This window comes from Psittacula echo (assembly GCF_963264785.1).
Source record: "Psittacula echo genome assembly, chromosome: 22".
Classification (NCBI taxonomy): domain Eukaryota; kingdom Metazoa; phylum Chordata; class Aves; order Psittaciformes; family Psittacidae; genus Psittacula; species Psittacula echo.
Window position 1 is genome coordinate 282374 of NC_137758.1, and position 19325 is coordinate 301698.

The 19325-nt window shown below is 62.1% G+C and overlaps 3 protein-coding genes across 3 annotated transcripts; 1 reads left to right on the plus strand and 2 right to left on the minus strand.

Moving 5' to 3' along the window:
- Positions 1-847: 847 nt before the first annotated feature.
- OLFML3 (olfactomedin like 3) lies at positions 848-2854 on the plus strand (the record flags this gene model as incomplete). Its single annotated transcript, XM_080632942.1, has 3 exons — positions 848-955; positions 1387-1672; positions 2070-2854. The coding sequence occupies 3 exons, from the start codon at positions 848-850 to the stop codon at positions 2852-2854; spliced, it is 1179 nt and encodes a 392-aa protein (XP_080489068.1).
- A 4495-nt stretch (positions 2855-7349) lies between these two features.
- Positions 7350-8881, minus strand: LOC308229125 (glutathione S-transferase 2-like; the record flags this gene model as incomplete). Its single annotated transcript, XM_080632955.1, has 7 exons — positions 7350-7451; positions 7535-7630; positions 7876-7976; positions 8057-8138; positions 8224-8288; positions 8663-8738; positions 8846-8881. 7 exons carry the CDS (start codon positions 8879-8881, stop codon positions 7350-7352), a joined length of 558 nt encoding a protein of 185 aa, XP_080489081.1.
- Positions 8882-9838: 957 nt separating this feature from the next.
- Positions 9839-15837, minus strand: AMPD2 (adenosine monophosphate deaminase 2; the record flags this gene model as incomplete). The annotated part of the gene is made up of 17 exons (XM_080632976.1): positions 15793-15837; positions 14667-14797; positions 14370-14438; positions 13844-13955; positions 13559-13745; positions 12990-13131; positions 12800-12889; positions 12371-12500; positions 12092-12286; positions 11822-11953; positions 11584-11747; positions 11336-11462; positions 11036-11199; positions 10826-10946; positions 10569-10742; positions 10142-10252; positions 9839-10054 (listed from the first exon to the last, which is right to left on the minus strand). Exons 1-17 carry the CDS (start codon positions 15820-15822, stop codon positions 9839-9841), a joined length of 2295 nt encoding a protein of 764 aa, XP_080489102.1. The 5' UTR covers positions 15823-15837.
- Positions 15838-19325: the final 3488 nt, after the last annotated feature.

Here is a 19325-nt window from a genome sequence, read left to right on the forward strand (position 1 = left end):
GGGGGTCTGGGCTGTCCAACAGGATACAGGATGCAGAATGGATGCAGGCTGCATTGGGTGGCACACTCACCTTGTGCGCAGCACCGCAGCATTGTGCATGGATGTGACCAACCTTCAAGAGCCAGGAAACCCAGGGGCAATGGCTGGTGCCCTGACTGGTGTCAGAATCACCTCAGGGCTGGCTGCATCCTGGGTGCTGAGCTGCAGCCTCCACCCATCACACTGCATGCATGGGGCCATGGAAGCTGTCCCATGGCTCTGCATGGGTGCTCAGGCAGCCTCAGGAGCAGCTCCTGTCTGATGGGGCAGCCCCTGGCTGGCTGATGGCAGTTGATGGAGGATGCTGGATGATGATGGATGTGGAGGATGCTGGATGATGGCAGTTGATGAAGGATGCTGGATGATGATGGATGTGGAGGATGCTGGATGCTGGCAGATGATGGCGTTGCTCTGGAGGACCACGCAGGACCCAAGCAGTTCCCAGCTCAGCAGCTAGGACAGGGAGTGCTGCAGGCACAGGGCACTGGTGGCTGCAGTGCTGGCCCTGCTTGGACTCCAGCAGCCATGGCACAGAGCTCAGGTTGGCCCCATGCTGTGCCATGGGCTGTCCCCAGCGCCAGAGGCCATTTCCTTTCCTTGCTGCTCGTGGCTGCTGCAGTTCTCCCCACTCCCCGCATGCCACAGCTTGCTGGGCACACACCAGGATGCGAAGGGGTTAAGGTGCCTGGGGCTGGCCTTTGGGGAAGGAGCAGCCTCTCCTCCCCTCCGCACATCTGGATTCAATGAGGGATTTGGGAGGCCGGAGCATTCCTGAGCATTGACGTGGAGGCTGCACTCTCTGGCGGCCATGGGGCCCTGGCGCTGCCTGCTCCTCCTGCCGCTCCTCGCCGTGGCCCTGCGAGCCCAGCAGCAGCAGTTCATGGAGTACGTGGAGCGGCGCCTCACCCTCCTGGAGGTAGGGCAGCCCCACTGCACCCCATGGCAAGGATCCCAGCCCCTTCCCCCTTAGCGGAGCTGGGAGCAGGCCCGGGGTGAGGAGAAGCTGGGATGGGGACAGAGCAGAGCTGGTGCGGGGTGACCCAGTCCTCACTGCCCAGTGTGAGCATCACAGGCATGGGAGCATGGTGGGCACGGGAACGCTGCGGGATAGGTGAATCATTGGAGGGGAGGCATCACAGGTCTGGGAGCATCACCACTATGGGAGCATCACAGGTGCAGGAGCATCATAGGATGGAAGGTTGGAAAAGACCTTCAGTACCATCAAATCCAACCGTTACCCTAGGAGCATGGCAGGATGGGACCCAGGGTTGCGGTGCCGTGGGGCTCCAGGGGGATCGGGTTGGGCTGTGAAATGCAGAGAGCTCAGCGGTCCCTTTGCTGCCCTAGGAGAGGATCTCCCAATGGTACGAGCAGAGCAGCCGCTACTCCACGGAGCTGCGGGACTTCAAGAACCAGGTGCTGGGGATGCTGGAGACAGCGGAGAAGGAGCGGGAGGTGATGCGGGTGGAGGCGGAGGGCGCAGCCGTGCGCGTGGAGCGGCTGGAGCGGGAGGTGGATTACCTGGAGACGCAGAACCCCGCGCCGCCCTGCGTGGAGGTGGACGAGGCGCTGATGGAGAAGCAGGCAGCCACGGCCAAGCAGAGGAAGAACGAGAAGTACAGCAAGCTCACAGGTGAGGGCCACCACGGCTCCATGGGGACGTGGTCCAGGGTGCTGCTGCCCCAGGCCTTCACAGCCCACCCATGCTCTGCCCTGGCCATGCACCGTGCTATGGAGTCCCAGCAGGGCAGCTCTTGGGTGTCTCTGGCACAAAATCCTGCATCCCTGCATCTGCCTGGGAGCCCTAGGCTTCTCCAGAGCCCCTGGGGACAGGGCTGGGATGAGGGTGGCCTCCCCTGCTTGTGGTGCGCAAGGGGACTTGTAGATACCACCAGGATGCACAGCATCCTCTCCACCTGCCGAGGCCTGGGGGGGGACACGCAGCACAGGAGCTGTGTGAGCAGGCAGGAGCCGTCCCTGCTGCGGGGCTGGGTGGCTTCCAGGCTCTCACAGCTGCCCCGCTCTTGCAGACTGCAGTGACACCATTGGCAGTGTCAGAGCCATGAAGATCCTGAAGCGTTTCGGCAGCTCCTCGGGGCTCTGGACCAAGGATGCTGCAGGGAGCACGGAGAAGATCTACATCTTCGACGGTACTGCCAACGACACCGTGTACGTGTTCCCCCGCATGCGGGAGTTCACCCTCTTCTCGGCCACCCGCAAGGCTGCCCGCATCAAGCTGCCCTACCCCTGGGTGGGCACCGGGCACCTTGTCTACAATGGGCACCTCTACTACATCCGCCAGCAGGGCTCCTTCCAGGTGATCAAGTTCAACCTCGCCAACAAGACCGTGGTGGACAGCTCAGTGTTCCCAGCTGAGGAGCAGATCCCCGTCTTCGGGCTCTCCCCATTCACCTACATCGAGATGGCCGCGGACGAGGAAGGGCTCTGGGCCATCTACGCCACCAAGGAGGACGAGAAGAACATCTGCCTGGCCAAGCTGGACCCGGCCTCGCTGGACATCGAGCAGATGTGGGACACCCCGTGCCCGCGGGAGAACGCGGAGGGCGCCTTCGTGGTGTGCGGGGCCCTGCACGTGGTCTACAACACGCGTCTGCCCAGCCGCTCGCGCGTGCAGTGCGTCTTCGACGTCAGCGGCACCTTGTCCCCCGAGGATGCTTCCCTCGTCTACTTCCCCAAGCGCTACGGCTCCCACTCCAGCATGAAGTACAGCCCCCGGGAAAGGCAGATCTATGCCTGGGATGACGGCTACCAGATCATCTACCGCATGGAGATGAAGAAGAAGCTGGAGGTCTAAGGGGTGCCCGCACATCTGGCCACCCTGCCTGGGCAAGCCTGGCTTTGCCTGTCCCACCCCATAGGGCACAGCTGGCCCAGCACGGGATCCCATCACTGTGAAATGATGAAACGCTGGACCCCCAACCCCTGGGCACCCCCCATGCGCCCACCCCAGGCATCTCTGCCTGGAGCACCCTGCAGAAACCCGGTCTTATTTAATGAGGTGTTGTTCTCTGTGATGTGATGAATAAACACGATGCAGCAAGCTGCAGGCACTGCTTGGGGGGAGCGTGCGATGCTGGGGCCAGGCTGCCAGAGCCTCGAGCTCCGCATTGTCCCAGGGTCACCCCGAAAGGCGCTTCCCAAGGTGCAGGGCTGGCCAGAGCAGCAAGGCAGCTCCTTGGGTTGGGGGGGATTGGGCTGGGACTGGGGGCAAGGGCCCTGGGCAGGGATTTAAGCTGAGTTTCAGGCAAACTCCTGCTGCAGCAAAGGTTGCTCTGAGCATTGCCAAGGCCGTGGCGAAATCTGGGAGCAAAAGGAAAGGAATCTCCCGCTGTCCCGTTGTCATCTGAAAGGACAATGGGAGATTTGAATCGCAGCCGGGCTCCAGATGTTCCTGGTTTTCCCAGTTCACTTCCAATGAAGCAGTCACCTTCCCGCTGCCACAAGCACTTTCCATAAGCCCCTTGGTCCCCCGAGCCCCTTCCCATCCCTGTTTCACCAGCACTGGGTTCCCGCAGCAGCCCAGAGATGGGGCAGGACAGGGCAGATGTTGGGACCCTCCTTGGGATGGCAGCTCTGGTCCCGCCAGGGCTCAAGGGCCCCATCCCCAAGCCAAGGGCTGGAGCTGCAGCAGGCACCTATTGGGCACTGCGCGATGGCCATCCTGTCCCCACTGTGCCACCGGCAGCAAGCAGCGCACACGCTGCCACTTGGTCTGTTGGACCACGATTTGGTCTATTTCTGGCCAGAGATGCTGTGAGCCCCCCAAACCTGGGTTTGCTGCAGTTTATTCCCATCCCAGCATCCTGGGACACAGAGGATGAATTAAGAGGTGTTCACAGGTCATTGAGCATCGCTTTCCCCATCAGAGACCAACTCTGGGGCAAGCACTGAACACATGGAGCTGGGAGTCAGTCCGGTGGTGTTGGCTCAGGTCCCCCTCTGGGGCAAGAGGCCATTGAGCTGCCTGCGCACCCCAAGGAGGTGCTGGCCCCGTGGTGAGCACTTGTGGGGCTGCCAAGGCCGCCTGCTCTCTCAGAGCATGGCCACACCAGCCCCACATTGCCATCAAGCCCCACAACACATCGAGGCGAGCTGCGATGCGATGTGGAGGTGATGTGGTACTTGCTTCCAGTTCTTCTGTATTCCAATGAAATCTGCCTTTTGGTTGCATGAGGAAAGTGCTTAAATGCACCCTTGGAATGACTGGAATTGGGTGGTGCTGAAAGTTCAACGCGGTGCAAGTCAAGTAGAGCAATCATCCCAGTGTGAAGGACTATGAGAAGCCCCAAGTTAATTTACAGCCCTTTTCAGATCCATAACTGCTGTAAGAAACATCATTTCCAGACCTTATAAAGGATTGTGCCAATGGTTTCTCCAGCTTGAATGAAAACTGAAGGGGCAGCGATGGTTCTGCACCAGGAACCACCTTCTCAACTGAAAGAGTCTTGCAGACTCTTACTCCCATTGAGGCACTGAGCAGGGCTTGTGCTGAGCATCACTGGTTCAGGAAGGGGTTTGGTGTCTTTGGACAAACCTGACTCATCAGGCTCCATCTTGCTGTCATGAGAGCCCACTGGGAGCATTGCGTCCAGTTCTTGCATGCGAAACAGAAGGAGCTGTTGGAGCAAGGCCAGAGGAGGCCAAGAGGATGGGCAGGAGCTGGAGCACCTCCCGTATGGAGCCAGGCTGAGAGCATTGGGGCTGTTCAGGCTGGAGAAGAGAAGCTGCGTGGAGACCTCAAAGCAGCTTCGGTGTCGGAAGGGGGCTACAAGGATGCTGGAGAGGGACTCTTCATCAGGGACTGTAGTGATAGGACAAGGGGTAACGGGTTCAGACTGGAACAGGAGAGGTTCAGGTTGGAGATAAGGCAGAAGGTCTTCCCTGTGAGGGTGCTGAGGCGCTGGCCCAGGGTGCCCAGAGAAGCTGTGGCTGCCCCATCCCTGGCAGTGTTCAAGGCCAGGTTGGACACAGGGGCTTGGAGCAAGCTGCTCTAGTGGAAGGTGTCCCTGCCCGTGGCAGGGGATGGAGCTGGATGAGCTTTGAGGTCCCTTCCAACACAAACCAGTCTGGGATTCTATCACCTTGTGTGGTCGGAGGGGCATGAAGATGGCCTGGGCTGCTCAGGGTTACCCCTGGTGCCAGAGTATGGGACCAGAGACAGATCACAGGTTTAGATGGCAGAGAGAGGCTGGATTGCCGTGCTGGTGACACCATTGCAGAGCTCACCATGTGCTGGTGATGCTCAGCACCAGCTCTCAGTCCTGGCTCCTCCACTTTGGGAGCAAGGGCTGGACATGCACACTCTGTGTCTGCGGTCCAGGATGCCCTCGTGTGGGTACCAGAGATGCAGTACGCAGATGGAGGTTTAGATGGCAAAGAGAGGGTGGATTGCCAGGATGGTGGCACCATTGCGGAGCGCACCGCGTGCAGGTGATGCTCAGCACCAGCTTTCGGTCCTGGCTCCTCCACCGTGGGAGCAGGGGATGGAGGCTTCGCTTTGTGAACCGTGCTCTGGGACGCCTGGCAGAGGGCACCAGAGAGACGGGAAGCAGAGGGGGATTTAGACCGCGAAGCTACCGGGGGCTGCCCTGTTGGTGGCACCGTTGCGGAGCTCAGCGCGTACCGGTGATGCCAGCAGTGGGAGCAGCGGCCGGACCCTGATCGCTGTTGAGGCCCCCATGACCCCCGCAGTGTGCGCTGGGTTCGCTTTTGCCCCCCCCAGTCTTTATTTTGGCTCCCCCCAGTCTGTATTGGGGTCCCCCTTGACCTCCCCCAGCCTGCATGGGGGTCCTCCCCGTACCCCCAGTATGTATTGGAGTCTCCCTTGACACCCCCCATCTGCATTGGGTCCCCCCTTGAACCCGCAGTCTACATTGAGGCCCTCCCTTGACATCCTCATTTTGCATTGAGGCCCCCCACTTAATCGCCCAGCCTGTATTGGGCCCTCCTTGACTGCCCCAGTCTACAGTGGGGACCCCCTTGACTCCCCCCAGTTTGTAGTGGGGACCCCTCTTAGCCCTCTAGGTCTGTATTGGGGACATCCCACCCACACAGTCTGTATTGGGGTCCCCTAGTCCTGTAAAGTGCACAGCCTTTTCCTTGATCTCCCAATCTCCATAGGGGAGTATGAGGCCTCTCTTGTGGCCCCCCCAGAGCACATGGGGGTCCTCTTGGCTTTGGGGAGCAGGGCTCTCCCATTCTGCACAGTGATGCTCTTATCCTGTGGGCCATGGATCCCTCTGTGACCCCTCCTAAGCTGTTTGGGGTCCCCCTTATCCTGGGGTGTGGGGGGGGTTTGTCCACCCCTTGTGTCCCACAGTCATCACGATAGTCCCTCTTATCCAAGGGGGGGTAAATGGGGTAACAGGGTGCCCCTTCCCCTGCTCCCCCCCTAGGAGTCACCCCCCCAAATAGCGGGGATCCCGACAGCCCCCCCCTTCCCAGCAGCTCCCAGCACTGGGTGCACCCCCATTGCAGCAGGACAAGGGACAAGGGGCAGCCCACCCCCCCCAATTTATTCTGCAGGAAGTGGGTTCTAGGGGGCCTGGGGGGGTCCCCCCCATCACTCCTTGGTGTTGCACCAATGCGCCCTGCGCCAGAAGACAGGGGTCTTCATGTAGCGCCCCGAGTGCATGTAGGCTGAGACCTTCTCCAGTGCCTGAGGGGGGACAGCAGAGACAAGGGTAGGGATGGGGACACTGAGAGAGGTGTCAGGGATGGGGATGGAGGTACCAGGGATGAGGACACTGGTGTGTCGCAGATGGCAAAAGGGGTACCAGGGTGCTGGGGACAGAGATGGGGACACTGGGGTGTCATGAATGGAGACAGGGACATTGGGAGGTCGCAGATGGGGATAGGGATATTGGGGTGTTGGGCATAGGGATGGGGACACCAGGGTGCTGGGGGTGGGGACACTGGGGATTTAAGGATGAGGCTTGGAATGTGGACATTAGGGTGGACTGAGGGATGGGCACAGAGACATCAGGATGTCAGGGATGAGGATGGGGTACCAGGGTGTTGGGGACAGGGATGGGGACACTGGGGTGTTGGGGATGGGGCCACCAAGGATTCGAGGATGAGGCATGGGATGGGGACACCATTGTGCCTGGGATGGGGACTGGGACATTGGGATATTGGGGGCAGCAATGGGAACACCAGGGTACTGAGGACAGGGACGTTGGGGTGTCCAGGATGGGGACACGAGGGACTCAGACATGAGGACCATGGTGTCTGGGATGGGCACAGGGACATTGGGGTGCAGGGTCCCGGGGTTCGCTCACCTCAAAGCGCTACAGGAACTGGTGCAGGGTCCCCCTGAGCTCAGGGCAGTTGGGCACAAACATGCGCTGCTGGTCCAAGACATCGTACACCACGAAGTCCACAAAGGTGAGCTGGGGACAGTGTGTGTGGGGGGACGGACACTGGTGTGTGACAAGGACCCCCCCAGGGACCCCCCCAGCACCTCCCCACCTACCTTCTCCCCTGCAAACCAGGGCCGGGAGCCCAGGAACCGCTCCAGCTCCCGCAGCCTCCCCAGCAGCTCCTCCAGATATCCAGGCTTCAGCTTCTCCTAATGAGGGGCACAGAGGTACAGCGGGGGCTGCACCCCCAAACCCCCCCCCAGCACTCGTGGGTGCCGCCTGCAACCAGGCAAGGAGACACCCCCGATGCCCCCCCTTGTGCCTCGATGGGGACAAGACATTGAGGGTGACAGGACCCCAGTGGGATGAGAGTGGTTTGGGGAGGGTTGAAGAGGGTTTTGAGGGGGTCCCCAAAGGGATGGAGCCCCCCCCCCCATCGCATGGGGGTATCCACAAAGTCGGGGCTGTTGCACATCAGTACAAATCTCATGCGGAAATCCATGATGTGGTTCTCCAACACGTCCACGCGCTGGATCTCCTCCTCCGTCTCACCGCCTGCGTATTTGGGGGGTCGGAGACATCAGACCCCCCCCATCCCGTAAAGGGGACCCCCCCATGCCCATTCCTGCACTCACACATGTTGTGCGTGCGGGCAATGTAGGGCAGGATGGCGTTGCTCTGGGTCAGCTTCACTTTCCCATCGATGAGGTAGGGCAGCTGATGGAGGGGTGACAAGGGGGGGTCACCCCTTGTGTTCCCCCCCCTCCTCATTTCCACCCTCCCTTCCCCATCCATCACCCACACTGAGGAGGTCGAGCCCCAGTTTCTCCTTCTCGTTGGTCCATTCACTCATGGTGAAGTCAGGAGCTGCGGGGGGGCACACACAAAGGTTGCTGGACCCCCCCCTCATGGCACCCTCATGGATGCGGGGTGCCCATTGTGCTCCAGAGCAGCCACGTGTCCCATCCCATGCGGGCACCCCCGGAGGACTTTGACCCGCGTCCAAGGTGCAGGGTGGCAATTTTTTTTTGGGGGGGGGGGAGGTAACGGAACAGGACGGGACACAAAGGTGACCCCAAAACCTGGCAGGAGTTTTAGGGGGGGCACAGGACAGGGAGTGAAACGGGGGGGGTCCCGTCCCGTCGTCCCCCCCCCCTACATCCAGGCTGGGTCAGACCCAGCATGAACCGAAGTCCAAGGGGGTGGATGGAGATGGGGGGAACCCCCCGGATCCCCCTTACCCGGCCCCATGTGGTACTGCCTCTCCTCATAGGGGGTCTCAGTGTACTCCAGCAGCAGGCGGATGGCTTGGGCCAGCTGGGGGGGGGGAACCCACCTTTAGCACCCACAACCAGCATTCCCCTTTAGCACCCACCTCTAGCACCCACCTCTGGCACCCACCCCCCCGTTCCCCCCCAACTCACCCCACGGACATCCCAGTACCCCAGAGTCACCACCATGATGGCACCAGCTCCACAAGCTCTGAACAGGAACACGGAGCAGGGAGCTGCCCCCCTCAGCACCTCCCCTGGAACCCTCCCCTTTACCCTCCCCTCTGGCATCACTGGGTGCAGGCTGGGTGCCAGGGGCACCACCCTATGGGGCTGGCAACCTGCATGGCCACCCCACCACCACCACAATGAAATCCAGGTGTTTTACTTAAATACTTTATTTCCATGCTGGGACAGGGCTTTTCGAACGGCTTTTCTTGGGACTGAACGTTTATTCCATCATTGCCACCATGTATTCTCAAGGAGCATCGGCCACCGGCTCCATGGGTGAGGACAGGACCGGGATAGAGGGACACAGGGGTGGGATAATGTCACACAAGGAAGGAGAAGCCTCTTCCAGCCCGATCCGGGCCACAGCCAGCTCCTGGAGCAGGAACAGAGTCACTCCAAGCCCTCTGCTTCCTCCCTGAGGAGGAGGATGGAGCATCCTCCACCGGGCACCCTGTGTCCACGTGGGTGCGCAGAGCCCAGGTCTGGGTCCTTGGGGTGCTGCTGGCTCGTCCCCATGTCCCCATGGGGTGAGAAATGGACGGAGAGGGGCAGGCAATTAAAAAGCAGCAGGATCTGGGACCTGCTGCTGGGCTGGGTCCCCCCCCAGTGTCCCCATGCCCAGCACTGACATCCCCGTGCTGTCACTGCATCCACGAGGTGAAGCCAGAACCCTCCCGTGGTGCCCGTAGTTGTGGCATCTCCTGTCACCTCATCCCTGTGCCACCAAGAGCAGGGACCACCACAATGAGGAGACACCAGTTAAAAACCCCACCAGGAACGGAGAGAACCCCACCAAAGCCCCTTTGGTGGCACAAAGGGGCACTGGGGACTGTCCCCATCCCCTTCCCAAGGGCGGGAGGTAGCAGGAGGATGGCACCAAAGCCCTGGAAGAGGGATGCGGGTGATGGAGGGGAGTCAGTGGGTACCGAGGGCGGAGGTGATGGTGAGAGCATCCTCCTCCTGGATGGTCTCCAGCTCCTCGCTCTGCACCGCCTGCGTGATGAGGGTCAGCTCCTGGCACAGCGTCTCGAAGCGGTAGCTCACGCGGATGTCGGGAACATTGGTCCGACGGATGTCGTTGCCTTCAGGACCCTCCTTCAGGTAATGGGGACCCAACCAGTAGCTCTTCACCTGGGCACAAGAGCAAGGAGGAGCTCCCGCATCTCTCGCACCCATGGGTGCTGGGATGGGTCCCTGGGGGACATGGAGGGGGGGTACCTTGTGGGAGAAGCCACTCATGAGGACGCTGTTGCGGGCCAGCTCGCACATGTCGCAGGAGCTGAGCTTCCAGACCTGGGTGGCGATGCTGTACTCCTCCATCAGTGGCTCCTGGGTGGGGACACAGCCTCAGCACCCACCCATGGGTGCCCCACAAAGAACATGGAGGTCCCCAGCATCTCCCACCCTCCCTGGACCATCAGCATCCTCTGCAGCTCGTTGGTTTTGAATCACAGAATGAACCAGGTTGGAAAAGACCTTTAAGATCAAGTCCAACCTTTACCCCCGCCTTGCCAAGGCCATCAAGACCCTACCTTGCTCTTGGCCACCCCCAACTCTGCCCCATCACCGTGGCTTGGTTGGTGGCCACCCTGCCGCTGGTTTTGGCGGGGTTGGTGGCCTGCGACCCTTCCATTGAACCCCTCACCTTGGTGAAGTGGAACTGGAGGGGGTCATCGGTGGACAGGGACACCATGAGCCCCCGCGAGAGGTACTCAGGCAGGGGATTGCGGTGGTAGCTGAGGAAGAGGCTGTTGTTGCTGAGCGGGGACATGGCGATGCCGATCTGTGCCAGGTAATAGAGGTACTGCAGGACGGGGGCCTGGGGGGGAATAGCTGGGTGAGGACAGGTCCCAGACACACACCCTTCTGTCCCCCCACCCATGGCACCCTGTCCCTGCCCACCTTGCGGAGCAGCAACCCATGGGAGATGTTCTCTGAGACCATGAAGCCCGAGACAAGGTGATGTATGGGCCCGGCCTCACCGCAGTGTGGACGCAGGACAAAGGTGTGGAAGCCTCTCTTCCTGCAACGTGGGGTTCACCATCAGCGTCTGATCCCCCCCCGAACATCCCAGGCCAGGCAGAGCTGCCGGAGACCCCGAGGTGTCCCTACCGTCGGAGGTGGTTGAGCACCGTCATGTTGGCATACATGTAGTACAGGTAGTAGGAGTAGGGTGGGTTGTCCTCCTCCACCCAGCTGCCCGGCAAGGGGCTGTCCAGGTTGAAAATGTGATGCTCTGGTTTGGATTCATCATCCACGCTGTCGAAGCCGTCCACCTGCAGAAGGGACAACCCACGGTGGGATGGAGGCCCCTTCAATAGAGATGCTCCAGCCCTCAAGCAAGGTCCAGGCTGGGGTTATGGGTGTCATTGGTGTCCCCATTCTGCCCCTGGAGCAGGACACGGTGCTCACGTGCTCCAGGAAGAGGTGCAGCTCTGGGTGCTGGGCAGGGTGGATGGTGGCCTCGTAGAGGGGCAGGAAAATGTTCTCCAGCATCTCCTGGAAGTTGGCCAACTGCCTCTTTGTGCGGTAGACATCACTGCAGGGGGATGGACCCTGCTTAGAGGGTCCCATCCCAAACCCACCCCAGCCATAGAGGGGTGTCCTTGGTCTCCCCACCCAGCACAGAGCCCCAGTTGAAGGCATCTCCTGGTACTCACAAGAGCCGGGGGACCTGCACGAGCCAGCGGACATTGTTGGAGTGGACGCGGTGGTTGACGGCCCAACGGGCCAGCTTGTCCCACTCGTCCCGGGAGCGGCCGTAGATGGAGAGGCGCAGCTCCGCGTTCTGGTACTTGCTCTCCTCCAGGTCCGACATCACCTCCTGCCAGGGACAATGTCAGCCCTTGGCCACCATGGGTGCCAAGGGAGACGAGGGACATGCGGAGGGTCCCTCACCTTGATGATGTGGGCAAAGTACTTGCCCGAGACGCGGTTGTCCGTCTTGATGAAGATCTCCCGCAGGATGGACTCGCCAATGGGGTTGTACTTGGCGTTGAACTTGTCGAAGCGGTGGAAGGTGTTGCGGTCCTGGCAGGACACGGACGTGAGACCCCAGAGCCACCACAACATCCCAGTGCAGAGTCCTCAGCATCACCCATCCCATCCCTGCAGAAGATGGGCTGGAGGCTCTGCTCATCGCCAGGATGTGGGGTGTCCCCCCCATACCGCGTGGACATCCAGCGTGTCCACACTCAGGTCATAGGCGGTGAGGTTCATTGTCTCGAAGACCTCCTTGAGCGTCTGCTCCTTGCCCTTCTCCACATGCACAATCTCATCCAGGTGCTTCTTCATGGCCCGCTTGATGAAGCGCAGGAGATGCTTCTGGTTCATGCAGGACGAGGCGTGGATGTGGGTGTCCACCTGGAAGGGCAGAGGCAGTGCTCAGCCCCGAGAGCCTCCCAGTGCCCCCTTGCTCACAGCAGGAGCCCAGGAGCCAGCAGGTACCTTGCGGATGTTGTAGAAGTCGCGGTGGGGCACCTTCTTCTGGGCCGCCAGCTCCTTCATCTCATTGAGCAGGACGTGCATCTGGAACTTGGAGCTCAGGTACTGCAGCCGGCGGTAGCAGAAGGATTTGCTGCCCAAGGTGAGGACGGGGGTGTCAGAGGAGGAGAACATCCAGCCCCAAAAGGCTGGTGCCCACTAGGATGAGGGGATACGGCTCTGGACTCTGGGACCCCTCTCCATGTGCATGGATGGATGCACGGACATTGGAGCTGCTTTAGGACTGTGTGTCATAGCCACCACCATGTCCTCTGGTGCTGTCCCCAAGGCTCTTCCCCTCCCCAAGGCATCCCTCTGGCGGGACCCCCCCCAGGACACCTCCATAGTGGGACCCCCCCCCGGACACCTCCATGGAGGGACCCTTCTCCTTACATGGGCCCATTGATGATCAGAGCCATAAGGAAGTTCATGTCAGCGATGAACTCCTGCAGGTCGGGGTATGGCAGGTCCAGCTCCGTGCTCCTGGGGGGACAGAGGTGGGTTCATGCTCCAGGGTCACCCACCAGAGTCCCCCTCCAAGCTCATCCCACCAGCGAGTGCCTGCCCCGTGCCGGACACTCACTTGTCGGTGAGGTCCTGCTTGGTGTAGACGTGCACCACCCCATTCACCATCTTCAGCCCGAAGCCCAGGTCAGCCGGCATGGTCTTGGGGTCCCACATCTCATAGGGGTGCTGCTCGGCAAACGGGGGGTGCACAGGGACATCTGCAGCCAAGAGACACCCAACCAGACACGGGTGATGGGATGGATCCACCAAAGCCCCTCTAGCATCCCCATCCCAGCATGAAGACCCCCCAACATCCCCATCCCATTGTGAAGAGTCCCCCAACATCCCCATCCCATTGTGAAGAGCCCCCCCAACATCCCAATCCCAGCATGGAGACCTCTCCAGCATCCCCATACCATTGTGAAGACCCCCCCTAGTACCTATCCCAGCATGAAGACCCTCCAGCACCCATCTCACCATGAAGACCCTTTCAGCACCCATCCCAGTGTGAAGACCTCCCTAGCACCTATCACAGCATGAAGACCCCTCCAGCATCCCACCATAAAGACCCCTCCAGCACCCATCCCACCATGAAAACCCTTCCAGCACCCATCCCACCATGAAGCCCCCCCATCCCACACTCACCGGCCGCTACGGGGGTCTCAGGCACCTCCTCATAGCCACGGGTCTCCAGGGGTTTCTCGGAGAGCTCCTGCAGGTACCGGGCTGTGGTCTTGCAGAAGCTCTGCAGGGACAGCCCCATGTACTTCTCCCGCAGGAACAGCGCCTTCACCACGCTCTTGGCCGCGTCCAGAAGGTCCGTGAAGGGCACCTGAGGAGCAGGACACCAATAAAACCCCAGCCCCACGGTGGTGTTGGTGCCTTGAAGACCTTCCGCAGGTCCTGGTTGGGGTTTGGGGGGGGTCTCACCCCACATTTCTCCTCCCCAGAGATGGTGACCCGCTGGAACTCCCGCTCCAGCAGCGCCTCCCGCTCCTTGGGGATGTGGTCCACCAGGTCCTCGCTCTGCTCCTTGAAGAGCCTGTGGGCAGGGATGGTGTGGCACGGTCTGACCCCATCCCGGCGTCCCCACAGAGCACCCACCCCAGGGTCTGCATCCAGGAGGCTGATGCTGTCCCCAGGCAATGCCACCGCCAGCTTTGGGCAGTTGAGTGCCACTGATGGTGGCATTGACCCCCCCCACCCCAAGACCCATCCCTTGGGCCCACATGAGCACAACAAAGAGTTGGGGGGGAGGACAGAGAACGCAATAACTCGTGACAGAGACAACTCCCAAGCGGAGACAGGAGGGACGGGGACATCCTGCAGGACCACCCCAGATACCCTCAAACCCCCCCTGCTTTGGGGGCACTGAAGGATTCAGTGCCATGAGAGTGGCTGGGGGGGGAGCGGTGGCTGTGTGCGTGCTGGGGCCGCGGGGACCCCGGACACTCACTGCAAGTCCGCGGCACTGTCAACTTTCAGGAAGTCCTGTTTGGCTCTGAGCAAAATGTCGGGCTCAAGCCTGGGGACAAGAGGACGCGGTGGGGACGTGGTGGGGACAACGGGGACGAGAGACAACACCCCCCCCCCCCCCCATTGAACAGCAACCACACAGAAACCAGCAGAGCCACACGGAGAAGGGGACAGGCAGCGCGACAGCCACGGCAGCAGGACACAAGGGGCCGGTCCCCGTATGGGGACCCTGGCCCATGGAGGGGGGGGTAAGCGGGGACCCCCCCTTGGGTCTCACTTGACGTCCTGGCTGATCTGGCGCTCCAGGCGCTGGCGCCGCTCCTCCAGCTGCTCGATGGGGCTTTCCTCGGGGAACTCGTAGGGAGCCGAACGCATCTCGCTGTCAGCCAGGGAGCGACAGAAGAGCTCCTGCGGGGAGGAGGGAGGGATGGAGGGAGGGGGAAAGGGAAAGGGAAGGGAAGGGAAAGAAGGGGAAGGAGAAGAGAGAAAAGAGAGGAGAGGAGGGAGGGAAGAGAAAGAAGAGAGAAGGGAAGAGGGAAGAGGAGAGGAGAGGGGAAGGGAGGGGAAGGGAAGGGAAGGGAAGGGAAGGGAAGGGAAGGGAAGGGAAGGGAAGGGAAGGGAAGGGAAGGGAAGGGAAGGGAAGGGAAGGGAAGGGAAGGGAAGGGAGGGGAAGGGAGGGGAAGGGAGGGGAAGGGAGGGGAAGGGAGGGGAAGGGAGGGGAAGGGAGGGGAAGGGAGGGGAAGGGAGGGGAAGGGAGGGGAAGGGAGGGGAAGGGAGGGGAGGGGAAGGGAGGGGAAGGGAGGGGAGGGGAGGGGAGGGGAGGGGAAGGGAGGGGAGGGGAGGGGAGGGGAAGGGAGGGGAGGGGAAGGGAGGGGAAGGGAGGGGAAGGGAGGGGAAGGGAGGGGAAGGGAGGGGAAGGGAGGGGAAGGGAGGGGAAGGGAAGGGAAGGGAAGGGAAGGGAAGGGAAGGGAAGGGAAGGGAGGGGAAGGGAGGGGAAGGGAGGGGAAGGGAGGGGAAGGGAAGGGAAGGGAAGGGAAGGGAAGGGAAGGGAAGGGAAGGGAAGGGAAGGGAAGGGAAGGGAAGGGAGGGGAAGGGAGGGGAAGGGAGGGGAAGGGAGGGGAAGGGAGGGGAAGGGAGGGGAAGGGAAGGGAAGGGAAGGGAAGGGAAGGGAAGGGAAGGGAAGGGAAGGGAAGGGAAGGGAAGGGAAGGGAGGGGAAGGGAAGGGAGGGGAAGGGAGGGGAAGGGAGGGGAAGGGAAGGGAAGGGAAGGGAAGGGAAGGTAAAAGGAGAAGAGAAGAGAAGAGAAGAGAAGAGAAGAGAGAGAGAAGAGAAGAGAAGAGAAGAGGAGGAGGAAGGCAGAAGGAGCCCCCCCCGGGACGCGCTGTGCTCCGGGCCCGGACCCACCTCTGCGATCTCCTTGCATTTGCCATCCATGGACGTGCGCAGATCCACCGGGAAGTGCTTCAGGCAGTGGGAAGGCCCCGGCAGGGACCGTGCTGACTGCAGGGGCCGGGAGCCAGGCCCAGCCCGCAGCTCTGCAATGGGGCAGCCTGAGCGGGCAGAAGGGGTTAACCAGCCCCTCCATAGCCCCCCATCCCCACACTGCTGCTGGGGGGAAACTGAGGCAGCTCCAGGGCAGGAGGGACCCCCCCCATCCCCCCCTCCATAATGAATGAGGAGCTCAGGATGGGGTCAGGACACCCCTAGCATGGGGGGGGGCAGGATGTTGGGGTCCCCCATCACACACAACCCCCTTCTCTCAGGGCTGCTCCATCCCCCCCATCCATTCATCCTTCTGCCCCCCCAATCCAGCAGGAAAAGCACCACTGCGGGGGGCACCCCCGAACTGGGAGGGATGGGGAGCAACACCCTCCAAAACAAACCCCATTGCCCTGACCCCCCTGAGGTTGAATTGAGGCACCACTGAGAGCACCCCCTGCCCTGCATGGGGGGGGTGATGAACCAGGCCTCCTGCCCCCCCCACAGCACCCATTGTTGAGGTCTGGGGTGGGGAAACTGAGGCACGACCCCACCATGGTGGGTGCTCACTTGCTGGCAGCAGTGGCAGCCAGGGGCACCATGGGGACACTCGGGGTGTCCTGTGCCACTGGGATGTGCCCATCACCCTGTGACACCCACCCGGGACACGCAGCACCCCATGTGCCACCCCAGCAGCACCCCAAGCCCCCCCTCCCCCAGGAAAGGGTGCCATCTCACCTACCCCTTGCCACCATCACCCTGTGCCACTGGAGCCCAGTGCAACCAGCACCCTGGTGCCACCATGACCCTGTGCCATCATCAACTGGTGCCACCATCACTCGGTGCCACCATCACTCTGGGTCACCATAACCCGGTGCCACCATCAACCTGTACCATCATCAGCTGGTGCCACCATCACCCTGTGTCACCATAACCCGGTGCCATCATCACCCTGTGCCACCATCCGGTGCCACCAGACCCCTCCCAAGCACCCAGCGCCACGGTGCCAGCCACAACCACCCCTATGATGCCACATGGCGCTGCCCCCCCAAACCATCCCCCTTGACATCCCCCCCACCCCAGGGTCTGTCCTCTTCCCCCCCCCAGCACACAGCACCCGCTGCGCCACCGCTGCGCCGCAGAGCCCCCCCTCCATCACCCCCATTGCCAGAGCTTGGTTGGGGGGGGCGACACCTCAACACCACTGCACCCATCAGCGGAGCAGCCCAGACACCGCGGTGATGGTCACACACCCCACCCCCCCCCCAATAACACAGACACCCCCATAGCACCCACCCCATAGCCCCATCATTGGAGGGGGGGCCCCCACCCCGCGGTGGGACGGCGGTGGCGGTGGGGTGGGTGCGTGGCTGCGGGTCTCACCTGCGGGGTTGGGGGTCTGGAGGCTGCCCCGCTTCTTGAAGGGACACTTGGCCGGGGTGGCCGAGGCCATGGTGGCTCCCGGAGGGGGGGGGCGCTGGGGCTGGTGATGGCGATGGTGGCTCCGGGGGGGGTGCCCCGAAGGGGGGGTCGGTGCCGCGGTGGGGCCGGGCGCTGCCAGCCGCTGGTTGATGATTGATGCGCGGGCGCCGGCGCTGGACCAAAGTCCCCCCGCGGAGCGCGGCCGGAAGCGGGGACGAGGAAGAGGATGGGGCGGGAGGAGGATGTGGCGCGGCGGGAGCAGGAGGAGGAGGAAGGAGGCTTCTGCTTGTGCCGCCCGCTGCGGCTGGGGGCAGGCACCGACCCCCCCCCGCACACACACAGATGGTGTCGCCCCCCCCCATTCCCCGAGTGGCAGCGGCACTGCCAACAATGAGGGGTTCCCCCCGCCCCGGGTGGGCATCGCGTGTTGGTACCCCCCGCGCTGCACCCCCCCGGCAGGGGCCAGCGCCCCCAGGAGGGTGTCACCGTCCCCAGCCCAGCACAGACACTCCCCTCCCGTCAGACATTGTACCCCCCGTCAGACATTGCTCCCCCCCATCAGACATTGGACCCTCCCATTAGATATTGGACACCCCCATTAGACATTGCACCCCCCCATCAGACATTGCACCCCCCCATTAGATTGTTCCTACCTGTGCTGGCTCCCGATGTTGTGGCCTCAAGTGCTGGGGGTGCTGGGGGTGTTGGGGGGTGCCGAGAGCTCCCGTTCGAGCTCCCTGATCCCCCCTAGAGCAGTGGGAACGACACTGGCCAAGGCCCGTGCCCCCCCCCCCCGTGCCCAAACGGGACAAGGGAGGTGACGCCATCCATCAGGGCCACCTCTGTGCCAGGCTGGGGGCACGAAGCCGGGGGGGTCACGCACACAGCTCTGGGCTATGGACAAAGCCATGCCCCCACCCCGGGCCCGCCTGTGACACTGGGAGCGGGGTCTGGTTTGTTAATTGGACCCTTCATTAGCGCCAGGGTCATTAGAGGCTCAGATGGGGCTTTGTGTCCCATCAAAGGGACGGCGGGGACAGGGTGTCCCAGTGCCCCCATGGCCGGGGGGACACAGGATGGGGGGACACAGGACACCAACGAGGGGACATCGAGACCCCAATGGGGTGCAGTGATTTAGGGCACCCTGAACCCAAGCACCAGGGACCTGCAGCACCCTTGGGGGGCTCCCACATCCCAACAGCGGGGTCCCCACTGCAGTGACACCCAAACCAGGCCCAACAGGACATGGGGGGGACAATGGGGTGTGGGGGGACCCTGTTGGATGGGTGCTGGGCTGCAGAGGGGGGTGCTGAGCTCACAGTGGGAGGAGGAGGAAGGCTGAGCAGGATCCCATTAAAGAGCTTAGACAGCAGGAGGGCGATGGGTGGCGCCCATGGGTGCTCATTACCCCATTAACTAACTCATTCCCCACCCAGGCACCCCCTAGTGCCATGGCCCCCTGTCACCAGCACCCAGGGGACCCCCCCCAGCTCCCAGCCATGTCCCTCTGTCACCCCCAAGGGACCCCCCAAGCTTGTGGGGTGGGGGGACGCAAGCAGGAGGTGACCCCGTCCCTGATGCCAACCAACCCATGGGGAGACACAAGCCATGGACATGGGGGTCCTCCAACCCCATGGGACACAGGGTGTCCCCATGGTGAGGGGGGGTCTCACTACTTGTCTCCCCCTTATCTAAAGCCCTATGGCCACCTCCCCGAGATGCTCCATTGGTTTTTCCCCTGAGCCCTAATCTTTGCCATCTTGGGCTAAGTGGATTTCCTGGGTCACATGGTGAGATAAAAGGTCCCCAAATCCCAGGCTCCAAACAAATCAGGTTATCCATGGGGAATTAGAGGAGAGCCCGCCGGGACGCTGCTGCTCGGGGGCACCCCAACGCCAGGGCTCGGCCTCTCGGGGCTCCTCTTTCCTCCTCCATCGCCCATTGCCGTTCCCAAAGGAGAGCTGGAAAAGCCTGGGGACCTCGAGGAGCTCGAGGCGTTAGAGGAGGAGGAGGAGGAGGTGGTGGAAGACGAGGCC